Raw genomic sequence first — 21,538 nt, 5'->3', positions numbered from 1 at the left:
AAGAAAACTGGAAGAAATTTTCCTTCAGGCTTTGTTGCTCAAATGACTGAAGTGGTAACTATAAGCTGCCAGTATGGCTTTCATTCTCACTTGCTAACAAGAAGCAGACAGAAGAAGTTAGCAGAAGCTAACAAGAACAGACAGAAAATGAGAATGGCATCAGACAGAAATTCTAAATTCTAAGGTGAAAAAGTGGAGCACATATTTTGAATGTAAAAATCATGTCTTCTGCAAAATGACATATAATGTCTCTTATGCAAACTGACAGACAGTTGATTCTGGCCAGACTGACACGCACTAAATACTCTTAATTTTTAGTTTGGTGGATCAAGCAGTTGTCAATTTATGATTAGGTTTGGTTTCTCAGGCAGATTAGTGATTGGAGGCTTGTTTCCTCAGGCAGAGCAGTGACTGCCATTAGGTTCCCACATGGATGCTTTAAATTGCAAGAACAAATGCCAACTCCTAGAGCATGCATGCAAAATGGATAAACAGGAAGACAGCTCTCTCCTGTTTAAATCTTTGGATCCTGATGGATTGGAATTAATTTTAACTAGGTTTTCTAAAAAGATTTCTCTCCTTGTTTTGGTATTAATTGGTTATTTTGGGTTACTCTGTACCTCTGAGCACAAATTAGTGGAGCAGTTTCCCTCGTTCTTAAAGGAAGGAAATAGGAAATTGATAATCCTTTTCTATCTTGCAAATTGGGACAACAATAAAAATATCTGGATTGTGGGAATAGCTTGTTAACCTGACTTAAAAAATGTGAAAGAATACTACTCTAGTCTTCCTGACCAAGCTAGCCAGAAACTGTAAGAAGTACTTTAAAATATCCCTGGTATCATTCATCTTATTTACACCACACTTAGTATAAACTGCAATACTTAGGGTTCCTTTACCTCTCTGACAACCTGCAGCTTGCATGACTTGCCTATAAAGACATTGTACAGACTCTTCCTTTGGTGACTGAAGGAAGTTTGAAGATATAGCAGAATAGCTACTGCACAAAAAATATTAACCTGAAGTTACTGAATTTGTGTTAAGTAAGGGATGTACACAAATAAAAGAAATACATTATTTCAGCTCCTGTAAATGAACACATGTAACATTCCCATAGTCTAACACAGAAGTTATTTTTACACAGATTTGTGCAGTCTAATTGGAAAGGACACCAGCCAGCTTGATTAGAAGCTGCTTTCTTTTTAATGGAACTCACTAATACTCAGCTGCAGTTCTTTTGGTTAAAACTACTTTTCATTCTGGTGGAACTGAACGGGTCTTTTGAACGTACAGGGAGACACATTAGGCAGAAGCTAAAGCAAGGGTAGTCTTTCTTACAAGAGAAAAACAAGGTGAAAAATGTTTTTAATCAATCTTGTTTGAGTAACAGAGCAATTGAACTGCCAATTAGTCATTTTAAGGGACAATCCAAGACTTGGTTCTGCAGCACACAACATTAGATCACATTTAAAGTCACTTAAATAAACACAATCCAGTTGTGAATAAGGAAAGAAGGTATGCCAAAAAAAAAAAAAATACTTAGGTGCTACCAATGAACAGCTTCAAAATTACAAATATCTCCACCGAAAAAGATCAAACAGTTGGACAGCAGCTTCTAAAATTCTGTCTGCCTGCAAGTGTGCATCACATGTTTGATATCAGAAGATCATTTTTTCACAACCAAAATCCCTCTTTCAGCTGAAACAAAAATATGTCATTACCTGAATCAGAATTTGGAGGTGTAGTAGATCTAGATGTGGCGAACCTGCAACAGGCTGTAAAAAACTTCTGGATGTGAACTGACAGAAGGTTTCGCCAAGATTCATCTGAGTCATGAAGAAGGATGTCATGAATCAGGTATGGAAGCAAAGTCTGACACAAGTCTGTTTTCACCTAGAAAACAATCATGCACAACAGCTGCTAAGAAGAACTACCAGAAACCTTTCTTTTTCAGGTTATGACCAAACTAACAACTACTCACACACATAATGCTTGAGAAAGAACATAACAGTATGTAAAATGTAAACCCCTCAATAAGGCTATGCTGGAATTCAGTTAAAGCAGTCATTTGAAGTTCATCTATGTTCACAATCTGTCAAATCTTGTACTTCATAAGTATGGATATTTGCAATAACTGACCATGAAGCAGTGGAAATACTGTTAAAAAAAGTAGTAACCTAAAAGGAGAAATTATTATTTGGTAACAAGACAAGTAATCATGTATTTTTGTGCATGACAGAGCAGACACATGTATAACTTAGCTCACCTCACACAGTGGCTTCATTAACTGGAGAACTTCATTTTGAACACCTCCACTGTCCAGTATTGAACTAGTAAGGCACTTGATCCAGGTCTCATGACTTTCTCCCAGAGGAATCCACAAGTTTGTGTTATCCAAAGTTTCTACAGGAGCCTCCATATCATTAGCAGGTACTGTAAAAAACTGGAAGGAAATTGTATATATTGCATATAAAACAAATTCTGTTCCATACTGCAATTTGCACACATTAAAACATATTAAATATTAACTGTGCTTCTATTGATTGACAGTATCAGTTTTGTTCATGCAGAGGTATAGTTTTCCAAGGAAATCTGAAAATAAATAAAACTTTACACGTAGCATCAACAAGATCTCATTATACATTACATTTAGGTTACAAATCCAAAGTCTGAAAATTATGGTTAATTATGCACTGTTTTTCTGACCTACTGAGTTTTGGCATCAAATGACATTGGAATCCAGAGAAAGAATGTATCTGAATACTGAGTAGGTAAACAAAAACTGTCTAATAATGAAAGTACACATCTTACTGATATCAAATGAGTGACTTCCTATGTGAAGAAGCTGCAAGTGCTAAAACAAGAGAGGAAAAACATTTACAAAAGCAATGATATTTGCAGTAAGACTGACTAGAAGCCAAATTTTGCATTCGTTAAAGCCTATCTCAAAAATATCTTCAAATTTACTTTTTAAAAAATAGGTATTGTTATGTTTTCTCTACCCCATATGCTATATAAGTAAGGTATATTAGAAGTACCTTTTTCCTAGACATTCTGAAAGGCTGTAGATAGCTTAACATGGGATCAATTTTATTGTTATAAACTTCCCAAAATTCACTGCCAGACTTGGTGGCCAATATGTTTTTCAAGCAGGAAACTGCAGCAGCTCTAACATCAATACTGAAAGAATAACATAAACAACATCATTGTTATTAATTTCATTCAGCTATTTTGAAAATAACTTTTATAAACATAGCAAGGTCTACATCAAATCAGGAAATTTTGGACTAGGATACACTACTGCATATTTTCTTATAAAGCAAAGCCTCAGCATTCCACAGTGCTGCCACCCTCCACTGCACAGAGGAGTCCCTGGCTGCCAGAGTCCAACTAGAGAATTTCTAGGAAACATCTATGATTGACTAGATTAAAAGATCCAAGCCTTGAAAGAAGCACATAGTTGGGCATTAACTGGCACTTCCAGAGTGCTACTCTGAGATGATATGAACAACATACAACTTGATGGCTCCTATTAAGCTTTTCAACAAATAAATTAAATTAATTAATTAAGTATACTCACCAATTATCCGTTAAAGCAGTATTTATGTGTGTTAACATTATGAAGACCCACTGAAGCTTTCTATCCTCAAATAAGTCCACTGCTTTAGAATCCAGTGCATTTTCAGCATGCTGAAGAGCTATGGTGGAGAAATCCATAGGACCAATTTCTCCCAAGCAGCTTCCAACAGCCTCTGCAAATGCAGGTAATCTTACAGTCTTATGCACACTAAAACAAGGTCTCACCCTAAAAAGTTGCAATCAATATAAACTACTTTTTAATTTAGGCTATTATGGAGGAAAAAAGCTGTGATCATTTATAAATAATCACATGAGGAGTTTTATTAAAATTACAAATATATAAGTCTTAGAGCTTAAGACTCATAATATACCAACTCAGTTTCCCAGGAGTGCCTACGGCTCTGGATTTTGAATTTTAAATCAGATATGGATTTTATTTCTGCTTGTGTCAGAAACAGGTACGTGCAGAAGGTCACAATTACAGCCACTAAAAGACACTCATTTTCATTCCCTTAGGGTATGAAAAATATAAACAGTAGGCTGTGAGCACAAACAGTAGGCCTGTAAATTCAGTAAGAATTAACCTATACTATAGATAAAATGATGTATTAGTATGCTTCTCCTTTGCTTTCCACACAGAATTTTTTTTAAATACATGACTACATAGAAAAAAAAAATCCAATTGACCTTGAAAATTGTTTTTCAACAAGGCTGAAACTTACAGCTTACAGACGTGCTGAAGAATAATACTAAAGTCAATATGAGTTTCAATTATTCAGCATTTGTAACTACATTTTATTAGTCTTTTAGACAAAAAATTACATTAAGGCAAATGTTCTCATTACTTGTGTTCCTATCTATCTATTTCAGACATCTAATTTCAGTAAACATACCTTTATGGTCCTTTCTACTTGAAGAAAAGGGGATTTGGATGTTAGCTTTGGTGCTCTGGATCAAACATTAATAAGGTGCTCAATGTAAATGGTGACAATTGTAACAGTACAGAAGAGGTTTTATGATGGAGAACAACTATTTTTATTTACACTAAGACATGTTTTCAAATATAGAGGTAACTCCTCTTCAATTTTTCTTCCTATTTTTCAATCTCATAAAGTGACCCATGTAAGAGATGACTCTTTATTGAGCACACAACAGACCAAGCTGACAATTTGTTAGTCAAAGCTGTAGCATACAATGATGAAGAGATATGACCTATTTTAACAGTCCTGACAGACACCTCTGCCAGCTACTGTGAAATAGCAGTGGGAAGCAACATTGAGAACAGCCATGGTTTCAACCTGGGATTATCAGTGCCATCCCTAGGATGCCTTGGGACCAACTACTCACCCAGCACATCTTTTCCACCTGTATGGTTAACTGCCATCTTGCACAGCTGCAGCAAGCTCACCACCAGTTTCAGTACTACAGAATCTTCTGGCTTTTCTATCATTCAGAAAGAAAAATAAACGCCCAAAATGTCACTGTGTATTTCTAATGTCAACATATTAGAAAAAAACCCACTACTTCAGTTTCTTTTATCTACAAATGCCAACATGCATTAATAACGCTGATGCAAGTTAGGATTAAACACTACATGTAAAAACTAATAGTTTTTCTTATCATGTCTTGAAAATATTTCTATGCATTTGACTATACCAAAGAATCCCCCAAAACAGAATACATAAATGCTATTATATTCAGTGTTTTGAAGTAGAAATTGTAATTAGATACATTAAATATTAGCATAAGTTACTCTAAGCACATTATTTTAAACAGTGAAGTCGTGTGACTCCACTGACAGCACTTAAGCTAATACCATCATTCTGTTCTAAATAAAAATCAAAAGAATAAGCCAAAATACAGTTTTCTGCCAAGAATTCTAGCTTTCAGTTTCCTAATTGATTTCACCAAATTATAACCTCTTGAGATGGATATTTCACTACATATTTGCTGCCTGCCTGAGGTCTTTTTCTAAAATATGCATTCCAAAATGGTTTTGCCAATTCCACAAACAAGTTATAGGAAAAAAGAAATTATGATCTGCCACTGTAAAAACAATAAAAGCGGTATCTTCTAAAAAACAACAACAACAAGAATATCCTGCTGCCCTGTTGAGTGGAATGGAAACCTTGAACTGAGTGCTATGCTTGCTGACATTTTATAAAATGAATACACATATGGCCAAACTGCAATACTAGAAGTTATTTCCTGAATGTTATCTTTCAGCAGGTCTAACTCTTCTTAAGGTCCATTATGCTTCTGAACTTCACAGTAAGTGGCAGTGAGTTCCACTGTGTATATTTTTTGTTGGACAAAACAATGGTGGTTTCTCTTGCATAACTGGTGCCAGATAATTTAATTTGGTTTCATACTGTGATAAAAATGTTAAGTGCTCCCTACTGAGCTTCACCATACTTATATAGGAACATCAATTCCTACAATCCTGTATTTCTATTCAATTGCTTGCCCAAGCTCAGAAGACTCTCCTCTGATAGAAGTTGTTCCACATGAACTTGTTGCTCTTTTACCAATTCTCTTTTCAAGATTAAAACTGTAAATGACAGTCAAGACATAATGCATTTATGCCATGACTTCACAGCAGACTAATATTCTTTCCCAAATTTTTCATTGCACTCATTTAAAATTAATTAAACCAGCTCTTTTTATCTACCTGTTGTGTACACAAGCTGATAAGGACTTCATGTAGAGGAGAAAAGTAAAATGGTCACGCCCAAGCATCTGCAAACCAAACCAGGATGGAATTTGGTCTGGACTGAGGGCTAAAACAGAATGCTGGGATGTGGCAAGGTTCAACAAAACTAAATCCTACCATTTGAAAACTTCTGTAACCTTTACTTTCCAACATCCTATGCCTTTGATAAACTTCAGCTTTACTACATTTAAAAGAGTGGGTAGATTCAAATACAAGAAAGCTCATTAAGCATCCATAAAGCAATATACTCATACATTTTCCTGGTCATTCACAGTCATAAGTGCTCCACGCCAAAAGCTTCATTCTCTCTGCCACATAAGACCTCATATAATATTTATAATACACTTTGATAAAGATATTTCACGTTTTGCATGAATAATAAATGCCATTCTACTCTGTATGCCAAATTATAACATTACATTGTTAATCATACAATCCTCCCCTCCCCCCCCCAAAAAAAACCCCAAACCAATGAAAACCAACAAAACAAAGACACAATATGAAACATTCAATGTCAAATTAGAAGAGGGTTACATCGATTAACACTGAAAACAAAATACAAAAGAAATAACGTATGTAATCAGATGTCAGTACCCTGTAAATTTTTCAGGAGATCCTTCATCTGATCTTTATATTGTTCCAATTGTTTGCGTAAATCATACAGTCCTTCAAGTCGTGTTAAGGGCAGTGAATCACAAACACCAACTGAGAGAAAGTGATTAATTTCCTGCAAAGTAACATTTTGCAATAAGCACATAGAGCATACAAATAAAGGTTTCAAGTAAAGCAGTGGCTCTCAGCAGTCCACAATGTGAAGATTATTAGATACAAAATAAGAATGGAGACCTATAAATATCTCAGTCACTGAAACTGGCAAAAAAAGAATCCATATGTCCAATTTAAATCTTTCTTGACTATACCTAGAGCTCAAAAATCACGTTTGTTTTTTTTGTTTGTTTTTTTAAAGTTTGCATTACAAAAAACCATGCCAAGAGATACTCTGAAATGTAATTACCTCCAAAAGAGAGTACGCTCCTTTACTGTATTTAATTTTCCGTTGAGTTGCTCTCAAGTCTTTAAAAGCAGGATATTCAGGAAAAGGATCTAAGCATTTGATTGCTTGGTATAGATTTTCATTATCCTTATTATCTATCACCAGGTACTTCAACAAGCCTAGGACCTGAACAGAAAAAGTAAATGATAAGCAAAAAAAAGACACTGCTGAGCCACATTTCTTAGTCAGGTTACAAAGTTTGTACTTCTCCAGTTCCATCAACAGACAACTCCATTAAAAATGGTAAAGATAATTTATTTTCTCCAGTAAAAATTCCAAAATGTTTGGAGACTTGGGGATATCATAGATATATTCTAAAATGGTGAGGTGTTTTTGCTACTCCCCCTCCCAAACACACATCAAAGCTTTCATTATCACAGCCTGTAGTTTTACCTTGAATTTTTATAAAGCAGACTTCAAATAACAGCCAATACAATCATTAAATATTGTCAATAATTTCGCAACACACTTTCCTGAAAGAGTATGAGATAAGATTTCATATTTCATATCAATTCCAATTCAAAGAAATTTTTTCCCTTCCCACTTTGTGTCTGTGCAGTTGTGCCATAACACGTTGCCTTAGCACTTGTGCACATACAACTGTTTCCACAGACATAAATCTGATCATGATCATTAAGCTGGGAAAAGGTTTGTGAGGTTATTTTCAGCTGGATCAGCACAGCTCTCCAGCTGAAGTGGAAGTACAAGAAGTGCACTGTAGGGCTACACTGCAACCTCAGAGGTGCATATTGTATCACAGGATCAGATTAAGGCAGAAGGCAACCCTGACGACTGAGGTGGAACAGACACTCTCCTGACCTTCAGCTACTAATTATAGGTCTCTGCATCTAAGTATATTTTTCCACCCTCAGTAGAATGCAGATACAAATCATCACCAGAAGGAAAACAAGGGTTGTCACACAACAGAAACCACTTCATTTCCCTTTTAAGGGAATTTATTTGCATTTATTTTTATTGATAATTTCTGAAATAAGTAACTGAACAACTGAAATCTGTTCTTTGTACATAATTCCTCTTTGTCCTCTGGATATCTTCCCCTTCCAAAGGTCTGTGAAGTCATCAGGCAGGTAACTGCTTTACTACTCCATGTGCTTTTACTGATTAGCTTGCACCACCAGTAGTTTAGTAATGTCTACTCTTTCTACTTCTTCCTTAAGTGCTACCACTGATTTCTTGCCTCTACTCAACTAAGGTAACAATTTTTGTGAAACTTACTCTGAGGGTTTTAAACATCTTTTGCTTTTGCTGAAAAAGGTGCATAGATCCAAAGTAGACATAGAAGACATTACAACAGCATAAAGCTCTTTAAGAAATCTGATTTTTTATAGACTAAGTAAACATAGAATTACAAAGCAAGTTATACAGTAACCTCGGCAATTACATTACATATACAGCTCCATCACTGTTCAAAGCCATAGGGATCAAATGTCAGAGTATTTGTGAAAACAGAAGTACCAGAAGACATTTTTACTTTAAAAAAAAAAAAAAAAAGGTACAGCATTACATTTCAAATTATATTTTTCATATAAATCTACAAGGAATAGGGAAAAAGGATTAAAATTGAACATGAGTATGGATAGAGCTTTAGTGACACTGAATATGAACTCAAAAGCTAACAGGTTTGGAATAAGTAGCAACTCAAAATTACCTGTTCCTGGATCTCAGGCTGCCCCATGGCAAGAGGTATGAGGGTTCCAACAATAACATGAAGGTGGCTCTCTAGAGCATCCTTGCAACACATAACTGCTGTGTGGCAAACATGATGAAGAAGATCACAACAGAGTGAAAAGCTGCGCATGGATATGTCTCTGATAACAACAGGCCTGTTGCAAGACACAAAAAAGTGAAATTAAACAAATACAAACTGTCAATGTCTCAAGTGTTAAGCTCTTATAGCAGGGAAGAATAGGGGAAAAGGGGAAATAGAAATAAACTTTATAAGATGAACTAATTCTAAACTTTATCAGCTCTAATGAATTAGCTCAGGGAACACTGGAGAACTAAGACATAGAATTTGACTGATCACTTTTTAAAAATGGAGTAAAAAGCTTAAAAGAAACATGTAATTAAAAAGAAATTAAAACAATTCTTATTTTTCAGAGTGATGATGACAGAAACAGAACAAAGTGAAAAACATGCTCTCTGGACCCTCCACTCTGACACATAACCATTAGTTAAAAGGAAAAAAGAAAAAAACATTTATGTTGCAAAGGATACCTGAGGACACCTGGGGATTACCTAGTCCAGCTTCCTGCCTGAAGCAGGGTCAGCTTCAAAGTCAGATCAGGTTCTCAAGGTTTTGTTGAGCTAAATTCTGACACATTCCTTGAACAGGGAACTGACAGGCTCCCTGAGCAACCTGATCCAGTATTTGACTACTCTCACTGTGAAAACCTTTTCCCTTACATCCAACCAGAATTTCCCATATTGCAGTTTGGTGAGTGCTACCTCTTGCTCTTACACTGTGCACTTGTAGAAAAGATTTGGCTCTACCTTCTCCACAGATATGCTCCCCTCCCGAAACTGGAGAACAGAAATTATTAACCCTACTTATTCCCTTGGGGACCTTCCACTCATCCCACCCCAGTCTGCTGTTACCTCTCATGTCCTGGATGGAGCTGCCCCACTCAGTGGTCCTGCTGCAGCTTCCTAAGATTCAGAGAGGAATGAATTGCTGACTACACTCTTGCCAGTGCATCCCAGTCAGTAATGGCAGGCACTCAGCTGACTCAGCCAGCTTGCCCTCCAAGACTCTGGGTCCTCTTCTGCAAAGCTACTTTCTAGCCAGTCAGCTTCCAAGCCTGCACTCACGTGTGGAGTTATCCTATCCCAGGTGAAAGGCTTAGGGCTTGTCTTTGTTCAGCTTCACAATGTACCTGTTGCCCCACATCCACAGCTAGATGAGGTCCCCCTGAATGCCAGCCTTGCCCTCCACATGCATCAGCTGCCCCCACCCCAGTTCAGTGTTGACAGTCAGGAGCTGTTTCATAATAATGGCATTTACCACATAATTCACACTACTCTCTAATATTTCAGGGTATGAAATGCTTCCAACAAGCAAAAAGCCATCAACATGCACTTTAATTAATTTAGGTGAATAACTGTCTTGGAAGTCCAAACTAAACCTCAAGTAAGAAAGCCTCTCTTGATTAACATCTCTTATTTAAAGAGATGAATCCTTTATTTACAGAGCCTGATGAAGTACCAATTTTCTCAATTTGAACACAAGCTAATACATACCAATTCTGATTAATTTTGTCAGCTATTTATTGGTGAGAACGTAAATGTCAATATTATTTATTACATTCAAGAAGCACATTTCATTTGACATGTGCTTACTTTGCACTTAACTCCGAAATTTAATTTTTTCTCTCATATACTTCAGATTCCCAAACATCCTTTCTGTCATCCAGATCTTCCAACACTTCTTTCTACATAGCTTATTATGTATACAAAATTCTTCACTGAGAATTCAAATACAAGGTTAGCACAAAACATTCCACATTTCCTTAAGAGTTCTAAATTTAAATTCTGAAATTACCAAAGAAAGGCAATTTAATTTTTTCTTTCAGCAAATTCCAACTATTTCTACAAATGATACAACATCTATTGGTGATACTGAAATGTAAGCTTACAAGAACAAAGCACAGATGGGAAGAATGAGATTATCTTATTTACCTGCTATTGATGTGGTGAATCAGGGTGTAAATTACATCTCGTAGAACAAAAGCCCATGCTCCTCCTAAACCATCTTTAATCTCTTTAAGCAGCAGACTAACAAACAAGTAATAAATTATAAGAACTCTGTGTTTCTTGTAAATGTTGTTTGTATCTGATGCATGCTTACAAATGGCTAGAAGAATTTTCTGGAAAGAATCCTAAAAATGTATAAACCAGGAGTCAAAGAATAATTCATAATGCCAATAAAAATATACTTTGTATCAGTAAGAAATTTAAGTGATATATATATATATATATATATATATATATATATATTTGTAAAGGGAATTTGTAAAGGGCAAAAAGGCTTCATAGTTTTTACAACAGATTTACAAGAAATATACCTACAAAGAAACCAACTCTACAAAGCAGAATGAACCATAATCATAATCTTATTTTTTTCAATTCCTCCACATCAGGAAGTTTATTAACATTTTTCAGAAAACTAACCATTAGTAGCAGTTTTCACATGATGAGAAATATCAAATAAAACCAATTATAACACTGGGTAGTGCTTCAATTTGTATTCTTTCAAACTTAAAAGTTCATATGTACAAAATACATTGTTTCATAGACTGTATCAATACAGATTGTTACTGTTTAACTGTAAATCTAAAAATAACAGTAGTAGGAGGGCTGTGTAACATTTTGAAGAGTTTATTCCAATATTAACTTATACATTCAAAAGATTTAGTCAAATGATGTCCAGAAAATGATTTTTTTTATTTTTAGACGTTTATGAATAGGTGAAATAGGTTCTTGACAACATATTCAATAAAATAGGACAAAGGTTGAAAAGATATGTTTCTAAGGACAGAAACAACAAATTTATTTGCATAATTGTATATGGCTTAATATTTGCTTTTAACAACAGAAAATCAAGAGTCTAGAAATATTGCAGAGTATAAAATTTCACACAGTCAGCAAGGGAAGCAAACATTAACATCTTAATTGTAGACTGTATGTACATAAAATTATCCCAATTATTTTGCTATTCAAATATATGCAAAAGAAATAAACTGCATCTAAATTGTTTCTGCAACACAGATCTCCCTAACCTTCAAAATAATCCTCTCCCTTCACACATTACTTTATATGTATTCTGTAATATATGCAATAGCTCAAGAATGTCATTTTTGTAAGGTTACTGTGTCTCTGGACTTAAGACTTGTGCCATTTCAGAAGGCAAACAATAGAACAGGAAGCTTCCTAAGGCTGTGGGTTTTCTCCTTATACATACATGATGAAAATGACTAATTAATCCAGAATGTACCACTAAAAAAAATTTTATATTCTACAGAAAACAATACTTCATACTTACAGGGCTTTTAGAAAGAACTGCTACAAGACTTTTCAATTTGCTTTTATGACAATTATTGATATAGTCCAAGGTTGCCTTAATCACATAAGATGGAAAATGAGGAGGATTAGGAGCAGGATCCAGTTCTCTAAATGAATAAAAAAAAAGATTTCTGTTTTTCTTCCCAAAAATCAAACCCCGTGCATTAAATAAAATACATCTCACTGAATAAACACATAATTCTTTTCTGTTTTGAGGAAGTAAGAAGCACCAAAAAACATCCAGCAAAGCAACATACATCTTATTTTTAGCTGTTTGTTGTTCCTCTAGGGAAGCTTTCTAAGTTATGCTTTCTTAACATTCTTCTATTATTTTTAGAAATCAAATTTGTCTCATCTAGGATACTTCATAGGAAAATCTAATTGCAAGTAAGGTATAAAGCTTCTGCATTTTCTAATTACAGGAACAGTTTGTTGAGAAAAAATCATGAATCTCCTCATTATAAAAAAGGGGCAGTCAACTTTCCTGAGATATCAGAAAGAAAATAAATGCATCATGATAGTAACAAAAAAAACCCCCACCATTTAAGTTTCATCACTCTTTTTTTTTAAATTCTCTTTTTAGAATGAAAAACTTTGGTTACATGTTTACACCCCAGCTTGTTAATAACTCTCTAAAACAAGTTTCTTTCATAAAATACCAACATCCTCAGCCATTTGGCAGATTTTCATAGAAATGCTTTGATTTCTTTCAACTTTGTATTTTTATTGTAATAAAAATATCTACTTCATAATTTCAGAAAATGTAATGTTTTTCCAACTACTTTCTATCTAAACACAAAACTCTGGACAATTATTTCCACATAGGCAAATACTGATATTTTTAGGACAACAAAGACTGAAAAGCTGGTACAAATGAATATATTTATGGCATAAGAATATCTCTGTTAATTAGGAATTTATTTGGCATTACTTAAGCAATCTCTTTACCAAAGGCAAGAGCTGCCACTACCACAACTGTTAGGAAAGGTCATCTAGTCCAGCCCTCCTGCAGTGAGCAGGGACATCTTTAGATCAGGCTGCTCTTCACTATGGATGGGGCCTCCACCACCTCTCTGGGCAACCTGTTCCAGTGTTTCATCACCCTCATAGTAAAAAACTTCTTCCTAATATCTAATATCTGAATCTACCCTGCTCCAATTTAAAACCATTGCCCCCTGTCCTATTGCTACATGCTCTTGCAAAATGTCCCTCCCCAGCTTTCCTGTAGGGCCCCTTCAGATACTGGAAGGCTGCTACAAGGTCTGCCCAGAATCTTCTCAGCTGAACAATCCCAATTCTCCCAGGCTGGCTCTGTAGGAGAGGTGCTCCAGCCCTCTGATCATTTTTATGGCCCTTCTCTGGAACTGATTCAACACAGTACTCCAGGTGAGGTCTCACAAGAGCAGAGTAAAGTGGCAGAATCACCTCTCTCAAATCCTCTGTTGATTGATCCCAGCATGTGATTTGGCTCTCTGGGCTGCAGGTGTGCACTGTTGGTTCATGTTCATCTTTTTGTCCACAAGAATCCCCAAGTCCCTCTCTGCAGGGCTGCTCTCTATCACATCACCCCCCAGCCTGTACTGATAATGAGAATTGCCTCTACTCTGGTGCAGGACTTTGCACTTGGCCTTGCTGAACTTCATGAAATTCACATGGGCTTCTCCAACTTCACCACTTCTCCACTTGTCCAGGCCCCTTCAGATGACATCCTGTCCTTCTGGTATGGCAACTGCACCAGTCAGCTTAGTGTCACCAGCAAACTTGCTTAGAGTGCACTCAATCCCACTGTCTATGTCACTGATCAAGATAAACAGCACTGGTCCCAGTATGGACCCCTGAAGGACACATTTCACTCTTCTCCATCTGGGCATCAAATCTTTGACCACTACATTTGATGCAACCATCCATCCAATGGTTCACCTCACTTCTTAGTGACTTCTGAATATTGTAAAAGCTTTAAAACAATTATTTCAATTTAGATAGTTAAACCTAACTCATTTTACAGAGAGGGCAGTTCAACCAAATCTGAACTAAACTAAATTGGCATTGCCATAGTCTACCTCACCAACATAAAATGGTATTGCCTTGCCCACTCATTCGTTCTATTAACAGAAGTTTTACAGAGGTCCTCCTGACAGATACTAGGGAATAACTGTGTGAGAAAGCATGCCTATGATACATCATTACTAATGACAATAAAATCCTTTAATTCTCAACTTCAAGGCTACCTCTTCTTACGCCTGAAGAACACATTTTAATGCATAACGTTATACAAACACACTCTGCATTTAGAAAACTTACAAAGTCATACCTTATGTATTTAACTAGATGAGTTCTTTCTTTTGTGGTGTCAGGTGGTTCATGTAAGGTCATCAACAGCTCAACTACAATCTCTGGTAGGTTATTATGAAATAAATTGTCAATTTGCTAGAAGAAGAAAAATAGTGTTTTAATGAGGAAAAAAGATAGCTAAAATAATTTAACACTTCTTTTCCTTCACAGAAAACCCATTTTTTCCTGTGTGAATTCTCTGTTTGTTTTAATATCTGTGACATACAATTAATTCAGAATTTAAGCCTGGTTAAGTCTTATTTATGGCAGTCACATGTAGAACATTTTAGTCTGCTACAGTATCTGGAAAAAAAATCAATTTTCTATGTTACTACTATTTCTGAATACAGTCTCTCTGGGGAAGATGCCTCCTCAAAAAACATTAACAAAATATTTTAAGAAAAATCAGGACTTACTTAAGCAGATACATGACATCAAAACTCAGGGCTGTATAATGAATTGTAAAGAAAAGTTTTATTACATTCTGAAAAAAAATATACTTCAAGTCAACTGTCTGCTTGAAAATTTCTATTGAATACCTACTTGAAAACCAAGGTATAAAAATTTATCTAGTTTGGTTTTATGAAAGTAAGAATTTTGTATCTCCAAACTTGAATTATTTACATTTTTACAGAATATATAGTGTTTCTTTCAGGTCTCTTAAATGCCATAGAGCTAAATTTACACTTTTAAAATACATACCTGTTTTCCTAAACAGTTTTCATCCTTAAGCATGTCGTAGACTTCAGAAGCCCTGTGTCTTTGCTCCACTACTTCACCCATTCCATGGCTTTGACAGGCAAAATACGGGAGGATATTCACGAGTATCTTTGGGAAACAGTCTGCAAGAACCTGCTTCCAGTCCTTTTCAATCTTGTTGGCAAGTACTTTCACATCTTCAAATTGACTTCTAATCACCAGGTGTGGAACCAACACTTTATAACAGGACCTACATGTAGTAAATAGATTACCAGAATGTACTTGAATTGTATTTTTAAAAAAACGTCAAGCATAATATAGCAAATACCATTCCTCTACTCTGTAACTAAACTATTAATTATTGTTTAGCTACTATTATACAAAAAAAAAAATCATATCAGTTTATATAGAAGATACTTGGAATATATTTTAAAAGGTCTCAAAATTCTGATGCATCACTGCATTTAGAAATTTGAAACCCTGTGTCCTAATTGTAAATATATCTAAATAAACTGCTCTCATGTCACAAACTTACCTGTAGAATTCCTCAAGACTGGTATAGTTCAGAAGAACATAAGGAAATGCAGACAGGTTATATCCACTGTCATTTATTTTCAGCCACTCCATCACCAAGTAGTCTAAATGTGATGTCATGAAATCTTCTACACTTTTATAGCCAAAAACATCAGATACTTTTTTCAAAACCTGTGCATGAAAAATGATTGCAGAAATAGCATGCTGAGTACACAATGCTATGGCAAACTGACAGTACTACACCTCCATATCTAAACCCCCAGTCTTTTGATGGATATCTGCATAACTTGGTTCCTACCTAGCATGTGCATTTTTTTTTATTATTATTTGTATGGCCATATCAAAAGGGTGCAATCAAGAAACTGCAACTACTCTGTGTGAGGTGGTATGCAAAGAAAGGACAGCCAGTACACATTCTGCAGGGTGGAGACTGTGTAAAAACAAGAGGGAACAAACAGAAAGAAAGGATAAAAAGGAGAGAACACACACACTAAAAACAAGTAATGAAAGGCTGCAGTATAGGCAGCAATTATTCCAGTACACCCTTATGAACTTCTTGTCCACAAGACACGTACCATCTTCCAGTTCTTCGCATTTATTTTACATATTTTCCACCAGAAAACTCACTTTACTTCCTCTGGACAGAAAGGTGTCTATTTACCATTAAAGTTACCTTTTATGATGTAATTATTTTGATGTAGGTCATTAAATACAATTACAAATTCATTTAGATATTTAAGTCCACATTAGTCAGGCTCTTACAAAATTTAACAACTTTCAGTACTGACAGAAGAATTTCTGTCGTAATTGTCATAATGTCTAACCATAATTTATAACCTAAATCTAAATGGTATTGTTTTTATACTTGCCTTTTTCACAAGATCAGGTTCTAATCCATTCTCTTTCACAGACTGGCAAATAGCAAACAAAGCTTGCTTTTCACAGACAGGACTGCAGCACAGAACCATGGTTATAAGCATCAGCAAAACTGCTTTGCCATTACACTGTTTGTCTAGAAGATCTTCAGGACTTGTGTCACTTCCAGCCTTCAATAAAAAATAAAGAATTCATACAGATACTCTGTCAGAACAACCTCCTAATTGATAAATGAGCATAAACAATTTGAAGTTAAGGGCACTGACATAAATATTGCTGAAAATCTCGCTTTGGTTTCTTAAAAATTACTTTCTCCAGCTGTCTGCTCAACTCCTCAAACCAGAAGTTACTGCCAGCACACCAGCACACATGCCAATACTTCATACACTCCAGTTCATGGTACTGCACCAGCAGTTTAAACAAAGACAATGCACTTTACAGGGAAATAATGGAAGCACTAACGAGTCTACTTCTTGCTCCCCCCGATGCATATAGGAAAGGCTTCCTTGTAATTCAAGGGCAGTTCTTCTGCTATTAAGACAAATGATGAATAACTGAATAATAGTAACAAGAACTTGAGATGAAATGGCAGAAACTAATGACAACAGCAAGCTGAGGTGACAGAACAGGGAGCCAAGGTAGCAGAGAAATGAGACAAGATAACAAAGAGGTGGAGGTGACAGTACAGAGAGGTGGAATGACAGAGATGAGGCCCCCACAACAAGCCTAACCTACAAGAGAGCAAGCAAAGAAAGAAAACATGGCAGAGATATGAAGATAGATGATAGTATGACAAAGAAAAAAAAAAAAGAATATGTAGCTTAATTAGATGACAGCATGGTAGTGAGGAAGGAGAAGTGAAAGGCACTAGAAGAAAAATTAGTTAAATAAATTCCACAGTAATACACACCACTGCATTGCTAGTCACTGCACTGAAGTAAAACTTCTACACTTGAAGTTTGTTCTGAATAGCTTAGTATTTTAAGAAAATTTTGGTTTTGTGAAAACCACTGCTTTAATACCACTGGGAACATGATCTTACCGACATTTACAAATCTATTGTTATACTATATGAACACAACTTGAAATTACATTGCCTCTTATTCACAATTTTATGTTGTCTAGAATAGTGAGGTTTCATTTTGCTTTGAATCTTTAAGTGTTACAGTACTGAGATCCACAACAAGAAATAGTATGATAGAGGAGAGCAATCTGGAATATAAAGTGAATCAAAGTTTACAAACTTCTGATGTGGGCAAAGCAGTGACTGATCAGATGTATACAGAATTTCCCAACTACCACTTTGCTTCACTGTCTCAGATGATCAGAAGTCCAGAAGAACTAATGTTCTAAGAAAACTAAACAAGAGCATTTAAAAAGTAATCCTATTAATAAGATGAAAACTAGGCAAAATTAATGATTAGATATTGGTACCAGGTTTCTCATTCCTTCTTGAACTCTGAGATAGGCATTGTCAAAAGCCTTTTGCTGGAGCTTCAAGGGAAGAGGTTTTGACATTCCAGAAGAATCTCTCTGTTTTACATCTTGAAACAAACTTTAAAAAGAGGAATATTTATTAGCATAACATTTCATCTACAGAAGCACTGCATGTTGTTTATTTCAAATAATAAGATTCTGATTTTGAGTATCATTATTTTCTTCTTTACATTCTTACACTTTCTTCCTCTACTGCAAACTTTACCAGTAACATTAACAAGACCTGTTGGGGAGAAATGGTGGAGAATTGCCTGAAAACATATAAAAGTTCTCCAATATCTGCCAGTGCAGAAGCTAAACCTGGGTTGCACAAAATGGAACATTTCACTTCATTAACTACTTTTGGAATATATTTATTGAACAGATGTATATGTAAACAGAGTTTCTCACATAAGTTACTTTTTACAGATAAAGGCCCAACCAACTTTCATCTTTCTAAAAAAATAGGAACACCACAGTGAACTGGACCAAATGTTATGCTAGCTATTTCTTAGTGGCTACTAGCAGATACCTAAGAAAGCCCACCATATGCTTGGCTTGTTTGCATAATTCCTTGAATAAACACTCGGCCACAGGTCACCTAAGCAGATCATGAATTAGAAGTGGTAACTGTATTCAGTATCCTTAATGATTTCCTCTTTCATGCATCTGTTGCTTTTTCAACCACTGCAAACATCCAGAGAGTTGATGGTAGCAGGATAACAGGATAACTGAATGTTGTACTAAGAAGTAAAACAAATCCTCTTAGAATCTTGAAATTGTTAAGATTCATTTGATGTTAGATTCATTTGTTGCCCACAGAAATTGTGGATGCTCCCTCCCTGGAAGTGTTAAAGGCCAAATTGGATGTGACTCTGAGCAATCTGGTCTAGTGGGAGGTGTTCCTGTCCATGGTAGGGAGATTGGAACCAGATGATGTTTCGGGTCTCTTCCAATCAACACATTCTATGTCCCCTAGTCTTTAAACTGGAAAAAAAAGCTAATCGTTGTTCCACTTTGGATTTTGTAGAACTATGTTGTACCTCCTGCAAGTAAACTCTTTTTGTGCTGAAGGGCTCCAGTTTATGTAACCAAAAGGTATGCATAGTGTTTCATACTTTTGAACACACCTCCTCTACTCCTTCTCTAGTTCAATTACATCCTTTTTGGTGTATGGAGAAAGAACTATAAACAGTAATGAGAACACAAGCTCACTATAAAAAGTTTTTATGCTGCACAATGTACCTAATCTATGTCTAGAGGACAAGCTACTTCCTATTTGAGTTTTGCATAATAAAATTAGTGCAAAATTTGCTATTATCTATAGTTTATATATATATATATATATATGAAGTTCATCTATACATATATATACGTGCCTCGCATCACAGAATAACTGAGATGTAAGCAAAGTTTGAACACCTTTCACAAAGTAATTTGCTAGGCTTTTGCATTCTGCCAAGATTAAAGCCCCAGAAGTACTTAACAGAGCAGCTGCACGGTAGCAGAAGTAACACACACTTTTAGTAAAATAAAGCTTTGTAAAAGAAAACAAGATCTACATTTTCACCTGGGAATCGACTTTGCAGCCAGAATGCGAACTTGATGGTGAGTGTCTGCCAGAAAATGTGGGAAAGCCTCACTCACAGGCAGATCCTCATTTCGCACGTTAAGGATTGCCCACTTGCAATGAGGATCAGCCTGAAGAAAATTAATATTGTGGTTTAAAATATACAGAAGACCTACAATGGAATAGATACTTATGAATGCAGAAGATCTTTAGATACTGTTTTTAAGTACATCTTAACACGCTAATGCATGTCAGAAAATCCATGATTACCTCAAGCAGGGCTTTCATGCAGTTCAAAAGGGCCACTCTAACTGGTGCTGTGCATTTCCCTCCTTGAGCTAAATGCCTAAAATAAGGAAGATTTATTTAAATCTAAAAGTTGCCAACGGTTCAGAAAAACTCAAACAAGTTAGTTTGTGCTGCTCAGAGTTCATTCTTTCGAGCTCAACAGGCAGGTCTGGGAGGATTTCCCATTTTTACTGATAATCTTCAATTGTAAACACCATTAATTTTTGCTAAAGTTATCACTTGTTATAATTACTGATGCTATTCAGAGTACAATCAGCCTTTGTTAATATACAACACTGTAGCATTTATTGTTCTTATGATTTCTTAAGGATGATATGATTCTTTGCTACAAATATAACATGAGAGAAAATCTGGAAGTTAAATACTGGATAAAGATATCACAGGATATCAGCAGTAAGAAACACAACAGCACTAAAATCTCCACACTGATAGCAAAGATAAACATTTTACGCCCAACAGACTTTTGATTTAAATAGAAAGAACATACCAAAAGGCTCCAACAACTGTCAAAAATTGTCCTTGGGCATGCCCTGTCTCTTCAGTATGTATGCTGGACAGGGCCAGCTGTACTGGTATAGGAAGCACATTATTTAGAATTACTTTACAAACTTCTTGATCTCGACGGTACAAAGAACACACATCACTGTGAAAGAAAGAAAGAAAAAAATATATTGAAATAGTGAACAGCCACCAAATACTCATGATGTTGAAGCATAGTAGTTCTAATATATGCTGAACAGTTTCTCTCTTACGAAAGAGGCCTAAGAAGCATGAGAACATCATCTTCAGGCAAGAGGTGCTCTTCAATAGGGAGCTCCTTCAAAAGGACCAAGTACTGGAGAATGAAAAAAAAAAAAAGGAAAAAAATACTTAAAAAATAAGTAGATAAAAAGAAAAGATATAAAACATTTTCAGTAACTCTTACACAAATTATGCAGCAAAAAGACCTATTGTCAGCTCTTCCATGTTAGACTGACCATTCTGTTATGCAAGAATGGCTCAGGAGTAATATGGCTCGTGGAATTTTTAGTTTTGGCAGTCAAAAACACTTCATTCATAAACTAAAATAGATATCTTATTCTACTACACGCTGTTTCCAATTATCTAACAAATAATTAATAATAAATGCAAGATGTTTATATTCCTCAACTCCTTTTCTGGCTTACAAATTGTAACCCCTCTTTCCCCAAACACAGCACACTTCAAAATACTAAAAGTAGTCAATATCAGGGGACCAATGACAATAGAAAGACCAAGAATATACAAATTTAAAAGCAGTAGAAATACCAAGGTGGGTCTGCTGTAAAAAAAGCTC

The 21,538-nt window shown here is 35.5% G+C and overlaps 1 protein-coding gene across 4 annotated transcripts in view; it reads right to left on the bottom strand.

The window, feature by feature from the left end:
* Window positions 1–21,538, bottom strand: part of LOC139792096 (serine-protein kinase ATM-like) — a 71,134-nt gene that overhangs the window by 30,284 nt on the left and 19,312 nt on the right. For all 4 annotated transcript variants that reach the window (XR_011724145.1, XM_071734921.1, XM_071734930.1 and 1 more), the window contains 19 exons: window positions 20,976–21,058; window positions 20,711–20,866; window positions 20,185–20,260; window positions 19,915–20,045; window positions 18,303–18,423; window positions 16,862–17,038; window positions 15,994–16,163; window positions 15,462–15,708; window positions 14,740–14,855; window positions 12,409–12,535; window positions 11,046–11,245; window positions 9,016–9,190; window positions 7,308–7,472; window positions 6,887–7,019; window positions 4,927–5,022; window positions 3,581–3,752; window positions 3,039–3,180; window positions 2,267–2,443; window positions 1,722–1,893 (listed from right to left, as the gene is read on the bottom strand). Coding sequence is in view for 3 of the 4 variants with exons in the window: in XM_071734921.1 (XP_071591022.1) it covers window positions 1,722–1,893; window positions 2,267–2,443; window positions 3,039–3,180; window positions 3,581–3,752; window positions 4,927–5,022; window positions 6,887–7,019; window positions 7,308–7,472; window positions 9,016–9,190; window positions 11,046–11,245; window positions 12,409–12,535; window positions 14,740–14,855; window positions 15,462–15,708; window positions 15,994–16,163; window positions 16,862–17,038; window positions 18,303–18,423; window positions 19,915–20,045; window positions 20,185–20,260; window positions 20,711–20,866; window positions 20,976–21,058 (2,836 nt within the window). In the remaining variant the exon portion in view is untranslated. The remainder of the gene's footprint in view (window positions 1–1,721; window positions 1,894–2,266; window positions 2,444–3,038; window positions 3,181–3,580; window positions 3,753–4,926; window positions 5,023–6,886; window positions 7,020–7,307; window positions 7,473–9,015; window positions 9,191–11,045; window positions 11,246–12,408; window positions 12,536–14,739; window positions 14,856–15,461; window positions 15,709–15,993; window positions 16,164–16,861; window positions 17,039–18,302; window positions 18,424–19,914; window positions 20,046–20,184; window positions 20,261–20,710; window positions 20,867–20,975; window positions 21,059–21,538) is intronic.

The sequence above is a fragment of the Heliangelus exortis genome, chromosome 1 (assembly GCF_036169615.1).
Source record: "Heliangelus exortis chromosome 1, bHelExo1.hap1, whole genome shotgun sequence".
In the NCBI taxonomy this organism is placed as follows: Eukaryota; Metazoa; Chordata; class Aves; order Apodiformes; family Trochilidae; genus Heliangelus; species Heliangelus exortis.
This window is presented reverse-complemented; position numbering and strand designations above follow the sequence as displayed.